This window comes from Epinephelus lanceolatus, chromosome 11, assembly GCF_041903045.1.
Source record: "Epinephelus lanceolatus isolate andai-2023 chromosome 11, ASM4190304v1, whole genome shotgun sequence".
Lineage (NCBI taxonomy): Eukaryota > Metazoa > Chordata > Actinopteri > Perciformes > Serranidae > Epinephelus > Epinephelus lanceolatus.
The window spans coordinates 18,417,675-18,426,272 of NC_135744.1; the positions used below are offsets into that span (position 1 = coordinate 18,417,675).

General features: G+C 39.6%; 1 protein-coding gene across 3 annotated transcripts in view; it reads left to right on the forward strand.

The window, feature by feature from the left end:
* The window catches only part of spns2 (SPNS lysolipid transporter 2, sphingosine-1-phosphate), a 97,179-nt gene extending 88,934 nt beyond the window's left edge, over positions 1-8,245 (forward strand). For all 3 annotated transcript variants that reach the window (XM_033640843.2, XM_033640851.2, XM_033640860.2), the window contains one exon: positions 2,913-8,245. In XM_033640843.2, coding sequence (XP_033496734.1) covers positions 2,913-2,927 — 15 coding nt within the window. In that variant the 3' untranslated portion in view covers positions 2,928-8,245. The remainder of the gene's footprint in view (positions 1-2,912) is intronic.
* Positions 8,246-8,598: the final 353 nt, after the last annotated feature.

Here is an 8,598-nt window from a genome sequence, read left to right on the forward strand (position 1 = left end):
AAGTACAGGATTATTGTAGCCAAAACAGTTCTCGACTACTATATTATCACTATGTTTATAGACAATTTGAAGGAAAAAAAATCCTGCTATAGTCAAACTTATCTTTAACTTTGTTTATTGTGCATTTTGTGTTTTGTTTGGCAAATGCATTACACTCCAAATACAAAGGTAGGGAGGTGGGAGTCTGTTACTATAAATGTGCAAAAGCGTGCACAAAGAGCAATTACACTTAATGGATAGTGAAAAGGCAACCAGATGGTGTTGGGGGAGAGACAAAAAGTGAAAACAGAAATAAATGATTTTAGGAGGCGCTGGATTATTTACATAATATCACCATATGTGTATAATTAATATGATATCAATATTGTGGTTATCGTCAATACCAGTATATCACAACACCCCCTACTTTACAGCAAAGCATGTTTGGTCTCGTGTAGCGGACCATTCACTGGTTTCTCCATCCGCCCTCGAGTGAAAATCCCAGTTAGATCTACAGCAATGTCAGGCCTCACGATTTGCATCATCCCAGCCAAAAACCACTACAAGTCAGTTTGATTAGAGTTTATTCTCTTGCCAGACCAGTCAGTCCTCCCCTTTGCTTCAGAAGCCAACACTCTCCACAGCACAGCAATAGTGAAGCTGCTGAGGAGGAGGGCGGCCAATCTCACACATATCAAAGCATTCACAGCTTTAATTATCTCTATGTCACGCTGGCATTTGAGCAATTTAATTCTGAGTTTGGCTCATAAACAATTCACAGTTTACGGCAACAACTGACACTAATAATTGAGCGAAATGGTTTGTCCCAGAGAGGATTGGATCTGCAGCTACAGAAGCAAAACACATTGTTTTTGGGAATCCTCTAATCCTCCTGTTTAAGCTATTACCCTATTTGTATGATGTGTGGCTGTTGTTTTTTGGGAACACAGTAGTGTGTCTGCATGCATATATATGCAAGTGTGTACGTAGATGTCTATGTGTGCACACTGTGGGTCTGTGGGTGTGTGTGTGAATGTGTTTTTGGGAGTATGAGGCATTAGCTCCGCCGTGCTCCCTGCACTAATCCCATTGTAGCAGCAATAGTAGCTTGTGTACTGGAGCATCCAGGGCACCGTAATGACAGACTCCAAACAAACAACAGGAAACACTGCCACCTCTCTCATCCAATCTCAGCGATCACAAGTGTGGCTCTGTGAACGCTTTATGGTCTAATCTCCAACTGGAGTGTCATCTTCCCCTCTGGTGTTGCATTTTCCCCTCACATGAGCTTTGCTTATGTGTACTGCAGCAGCTGGAGGCAGTTCAAGACAAACAACAAATAATAATACAGTTTTATTCTGTATATATTAGTCCATGTTAAGATTTTTGTACTTGCATACATTAACTAGAGAGGCACTTGGTGCACACACACCTTCAGTACGGCCAACAATCTGACCTTTTATGATATGATGTTAAAATTTGGTTGTGCCTAGCCAAAGTCTCATCATCTAAGCTGTGTGTTTATTATATTTCACATATTTAAAATCCATTTGTGAAAGCCAGAAAACACTATCATGTACATGCGTAACCTGTGTACTCTATTATTGTCTATGTTATGTTGATGTGAAGAGGCCCAGACTGTGGATATCTTTGGAGGCGATCTCCATTAATTCCAAACAACTCTGACGGCAAGAGGGAAAAACAAAATCCTCCGTCCATTACGACCACATAACTCGAGCCCCTCTCCCATGGAGTACAACAGCAAAAACTGTGGCCATGTTACATTCAGTTCAGTACAATACAACACAGAAAACATACCTGACAGCAAGAGGTAAAAACAAAATCCTCCGTCAATTACAACCACATAACTCAGGCCCCTAAACAGATTAAGTGACACAGGAATATGTCAGCATATTATACAATAAGTTTAGGCTGAAAAATGAACTTTAAAAACAGCTTAACAGCGCTAAAACACGGAAATCACTACAAGAGCAACGTCGCTTACCTCTCCCATGGAGTATAACAGCAAAAGGAGAGAGGTAAGGCGGGAGACACCCCCTTATAGGTGAGGTACCCTCAAAGGTGAACGTAGGGATACAGAATACAGAGTATCAAACATTCCACATATTGACTATGGAGGCCTGAGCGTGTCACAACTGAAACAAATTTTGTGTAACTATAATACTGCTGTAACCCTCATGCAGCACATATTACTGCTGTATAATTGATCCTGTCACATGTGTACAAAAAATGTCTCTGGTGGAGTTTATTGCAGACATGATATGTGTGTATTTACGCCTCTATAGCTGTACCATAATTCAAGGAAAAAACATAAATAAAAACAAGTATTGCAAAAATCAAGAATCAGCATTTCCCACCTAGGTGGATAATTGCTCAGTTGGTCCGATAAGAACTGATCAGATTGATAGATGAGAGGAGCAGCTGCTGCAGAGGCGAGCAAAAGCAAAATTTTAGACTCAGCACAACGAACAATTAAGTTTTACTTTCATTGCGCCTGATGTTCTGCTGCTCCATCTGTGCCCAGAGTACGCTCTGCTTTCCGAGAGTGCAGTGCCATGAATACAGTACAAAGTATAAATGTATAAAAAATTATATGTGCAAGGATTAGTTTGTTTTATTCTTGCAAAAATCTGCATATCTTGAGAGACAGTATCTGTGTGTTACTGTGGCTTATAGCATGCTGTACAGATCAGGGGTGTCTGCATTATACAAACTGTTATGTGTTGGTATGCTGTGTACAGGGAAATATGTAGGTCACAGGCTGGTCCTGGTGTGCAGGCGTTATCAGGAAGGTCCTAACAGATGGCTCAGGAGCTTTCGACCTCAACATTAATTACATGAGAATATCCTGTGGTGAGGCCGGACTCTAACTGCACCATTTCCTCCTCTCTCTGTCCCGCTCCCTCTTTCAGGTGACAGCCACATGAGGAGCCATATGAAGGAGCAACCAAACCCAATAAGGATGGAGATTGAAAAGTGAGGGCAGCTGATCCACTTCTTTAAAACCACATCCATGTTCTCTTCACCGCTGTCACCGCTACGATCATCCTCCTCTTGGCTCCTGCTGCTCTTCCCTTCTACACTCTGGTGGAGGCTGCTCAGAACTGGAACAAGGGAGCGTCTTGCCCCTCCTTGAAACGCCTCCAAATCACAGGTCGGTGAGAAGGCGCACAGCAGTGTGCTGAACCCGGCCGGCTGACAGCTGGTGTCCTCTTCACCTCTGTCTGCCAGGATCCACTGAACCTTCCAGGGAGGAGGTTCCTGATGTCATACTACTGAATGCTGACCATGAACCTGCCCTGTCTGTCTGCTTGTCTGTCCAACAGTCTAACTCTATGTGTCTGTCTGTCTGTCTGTTACATCGGCTGTCAATCTGCACCAAGTGCCATAGCGTCATTACATTCCTTCAGACTTTGCACTGACCACCAACAACCCTCATGACTTCATCACTGACTATGTTTACATGCACACTATAATTCAGATGACTTTGATTATGCAGTTTGCGTATCTCTGCCAGACAGCAGAAGCAGCTGCATTTATGAACTGCAGTTTGGTGTCTCTGTTGCTCTGATGCAAATCTTCCCCAATTCATTCTGCCCTGTAAACAGACAGAAGCTGTAAAATGGAGCAAATGATGCAACTTGTTTAAATTTGCTGCAGGAATATAATTCACAAGTGGTGTTCATCTGTTTAAACAAGCCTCCAATGATATGACTAACATCAAATTACTCTGCTAATCTGAAAGGAATACTTCGCCTGCAAAAAATACCATTTGTATATCAATAATTCACCCCATGTTACAATGAATTTAGGGAAAAAAAACTTTGTATTTTGCGCCACCCTTCACAGTGAATGGAGAATCCAAAAACGAAGAAATGTGTTTACAAACTCTCACACAACTGGTGCATCATCAAGTCTCATTTATCCAGTCGTATGTTCACTATTTCCTAAATACATGCATTTTCTGTAGGGGTTCTGCAAGGACAAAGTCACGTGGTGAGTGACGCTAGCCATTGATTTACCACGTTTCATTTCGCATTGACCCCACACACTTTGTGACAGAATGCAATGTATGATCGTCAATAACTGTGCGACAAGTTTTTGATTGACCTTCACTGTCCACCATCACTGTCCCAGAGGGTTCTGTGAGCTGAGTGGACTAGAAATATCAGCTGTTGCTAAATTGTTTCTAAGGTTTATCCTATTAACTGGAGATGTAACTAATGTTTCCATCGCATAAGAACCTCATGGGGAACAGATTGTTCCAGGTATTGGGTATTAGGTAAACCCTCAGGTGTAAAGAGGTAAACCAAGTTATAGCTTCTGAAAAACTTCAGATTTTGATTGCAAAAAGCATAAAAATATTAGTGAATATTATTAGTTAACTCCACCACAAGTAAAAGTCCTGCGTTCAAAACCTTACGTAAAAGTATGTAAGTATTATCAGCGAAACTAAAAGTACTTAATGTAAAAGTACTCAAGTTTTATGGCCAGCTGAAAAAAAAAATCCTAGAAGTGTATTTTCCTGCAGAGATTCTGCCCTCTGCTTGTATTTTCTTATTTTCTGTGTTTAGGACACTGATATGTGTGTGTGTGTACCCCTGAAGCACTCTGGTGAGGTCAGGGCTTTATAAAAAGGTGGCGACCAGGTGTCAGACTGTAAGCAGCAGGCATCCAAGACACACAGCGACCAAAAAATACAAATATAGCGAGGCAAAACGCTAAATGAGAATGAAACTGGGGTTGGCTCTTACTTTCTTTTTCGCTGGCAAATGTGTTGACAAACAGTAACCGACGATCCTGCGTCGTACACCTTTAAACGCAAATTTTCTCAGTTTTTGGATTCTTCGTTCACCTTGGAGACATGCGAGAAAAACAAAGCTTTCTTCACTAATTCACAAGGCAAGTAATTGAAATCGAATGATAATTTAGCAGGTGAAGTTTTCCTTTAATCACAGTATTAACAAGATGTACTTCAAATGTAAATACAGTGTTTACATGATGAATGCAGTATTCTCATATAAGCAATGGAAGTTTGTGCTGTGCATGTAAACATAGCCGTCAAACCAAGAGCCAAAAGTGTTACTGTCTAGAGGTCAGTGATTCAGCCTTAATAATTGGAGCTTTCACATCAACAGCTGTTTCTTTTGACCCCCACATGTTTTTATTTTTAGCTTTTAGCACTTAACATCAGCAAAGACAGTGCCAGATAACATGACAGAGATGAGAGATTTCTGCACATTATTTTTCACAAGATTTCTTGTAATTTTTTTTAATTTTTTATTATATTTTTTTGTTCTGTGTGATGTTGGATTTGAAACTGGAGGTTTCTGCCTATGATTGTTTCAGAAGGACGTTGATGCAATCCGGGCGATTTAAAGTGGACACTGGACTATATATGTTTTATAATTTATAATGCTTTTCCCAAAAGTAAATGAAATGCTACTCTTTTGACTTTTTAAGGAGTAGCACTTGTCTTTTTGTGTACACAAGAAGCAATACAAACATTTTTGAGGAAACCAACCTTTTTATCCACACTGCCTTATCAGTGAGCTAGTTTTCTCTTTAAAGGGGCAGCTTTCTGATGGTTGGTTTTGAATTTCCGGACACGACACCCACACAGAGTCGCTTTTAATGATGGATTCCAGTCCAGTCCACACTGGTTACAATACCAGGCATTGTGAAAAGAGACCTTTCCCACTTGCAATTGTAGATATCCCATTCCACGATTAGAAGAAAGGACCTTTGAGAAGAGCTGGAGTCACAGTCATCAGTTTATTACTGAGGGGAATCAAAATCCCAGACAGGAACAGGAAATCCTTTCGCCCCAGGTTAGACTGATGGCGAGGAATCCCCCTTTGAAACCAGACCAGCATGTCCTCAGATGTTACAGCAGGAGCTGAAAAACTGAGTCCTCTTCAATAAATACACCAGAGAATAACATGGAGGTTTACACACAGGGTTCCCACGGTCATGAAATTCCTGAAAAAGTTATGGAATTAGAAAAACTGTTTTCCAGGCCTGGAAATGGTCCCAAAAAATGTTGAACGTTATGCAAAATACGCTCCCTGTATTACTAACTTTAAATCTAGTACTGCGCTGTCTGACTGTTGAAATGTCACAAGTGTCATATGTTACATAAAAACAAGACCAGAATTATGTCATCGCCAAGGCTATACTCCTTGTGTGGATGTTAATATTTTGACATTTTGCAGACGTTGGGTTTTGGCCTCCATACCTTACAACTAAATTACGTTCCTCTACATCAAAATAATGTTAGTATGAGATGTTAGCTAATGTCAAATTAAAACCAACAAAATATCAACCTCATCTGTTGTCAGTATTCTACGTTACATTGATATTGGCATTAAACGTCACCCAACCTAAATTCAACCAGATATTACTGTCTAACAAGTTGGGAAATACAAACTTATTTGTTTAAATTATCATCATCTAAACATACGTCAAATTGACATCTATATGATCTTTGGTTTTCTATCCCCAAAAAGGGGCGGGGCATTGATGTTTTGTGAAGTACCCGTATGTGAAGATCTGGTCTATTGGCATATGCACCTAGTTGATGGCGGGAATGTGGAATGAGCAAGTAAAGTCACCACGTGTTAGCAGTTTCTTTGTCTTCAAATGCCTGGGAAGTGCTATATTGCTATATAGGCTTATCCATTAATACTAAACTACTAAAATAAAAAGTAAATTAAAGTTAAAATAATATGGAAAAGGTCTGAAAATGTATTGGTAAAAATGTGTGGGAACCCTGTACATAAAAATAGAAGTACACAATTGATAAAACCTGGATTTGATGTCATCACTCTTTTAATCTTTAATGTAAAATCCCAGAAACAAAGCTTTAGCTAGATGCTTGTACATACAGAGATTTACGCAAATGCTTCATTTACTTAGAAGCTACCCTGAAGGATTTTGTTGTTTATTACCTGGTAGATACAATTTTACTGAAACCTTGGAGCCACTAATGGAGTCAAAGGTTTTAAAACTGGTGCATAAAAGGGAAAAAAAGCACTTTGCAGACCTCTAAGAAAACACAGGAGGAGGAGGAGGAGGATGGAGTGACCTTAGCGGAGGAATAAAGGGAAGCGTTGAGGTGGTTCTTGTAGCATCGATGTGTGAGCATGACTCACTGGCTGTGTGTGTGGGTGCTGTGTGGGCTGTGTCCTTGCTGCCAGATCATTAGCTTTAGCTTCTCTCCAACTGCGTGGAGCTCTCTGAATGTGATTCTGTCCAACCTGACGTGTTTACACACCTACATCTTCTTAATGAACTAAGCTTCTTACCTTCCTTTTGTTGATTTTCTTAATGTTACCAAATGAGGTTTTTTGTAATAACTACAATAGAGAGATATATATATATATAGCTATATCACGCAGCAACTTTAATATATTGTAAATGATGGCTTGGATGCAATGTATTTATTTGTTTGTTACCATAATGAAGAATAATCTATAAAGGGAAGTTTAAAGTTTGAGTATACCACACTTTGTTGTATGTCGTTGGGTTAGAAAATGCCTGTTTGTTCATCCTTTTGTATCACAATGAAACAACACAATACCTTTTTACATCACAAGGATTCATCCTGTTTACTGTGATCACCGATTGGACATCTCACACATATTACACACAAAAGAAACTGCAATGTGATGGATTCAAGACAACTTATTGGTCTCATGTTTAGGGTGCAATATTTTTGCATTTATTTTTGTAGCTCTTGTAAATGTTGTTGTTGTTTTTTTTTTAAACTGATCAAACCATTTTGCACACTTATTGTTCAGGGATTTATTTGAACCACAGCATCAACTTCGTGCTCACAGTACAGTACACATGCGGACATGCTGTCATCTGTCGTGAGAAGGGACGTTGGCTCTGGTCAGATGGGTCATGAATTGAGTTTCACTTTGCCAAATTTAGTTGATTTAGCAGCAATCCTTTAGAAGTATGTAAGTCCATTGTATCGAGTAATTCTATGTTAATAATCACTGAAGTGATGTATTGAGAATGTGCTATTTCTTGTCATACAAGAATCATGTATAAAGAAACCTATTTCTGATGTTGAGCAGAAAACAGAGGTTATTTTTTATTTTTAGAGCAAGTCAATACAAGAGAAGTGTAGAGAAATCAAAGGATATTATTGTAGAACTGAACTGTGATGCTCCCTCAGGGGGTTGATAGAAAATGTACATGTCTGTAAATCAAATAAACCTATTTAATCACTTCATATCACTGTGTTGTGTCTCTTCGTTCTGTCAGATGTTCATCACATCCAAACAAATCAACTTCCAGCAGTGTCTCCATTAAGAAATTATTATTTGCTTAATTACACTGAACCACGAATTTAAACACAACACTTTTGTTTTTGCTCCTGGCATCTGTGGCATCCTCCAAGGATGATGTATAGTTTGGTGTATAGTGATTATGTAAGAACTGGGATGTTTTCAGCTTCCAGGAATTGTGTACAGATCTTTGGAACATGGGGCCGTGCATTGTCATGCTGCAACATGAGGTCATGGCAGCGGATGAAGGCATGACGATGGGTCTCAGGATCACGTCACGGTGTCTCTGTGCATTCAA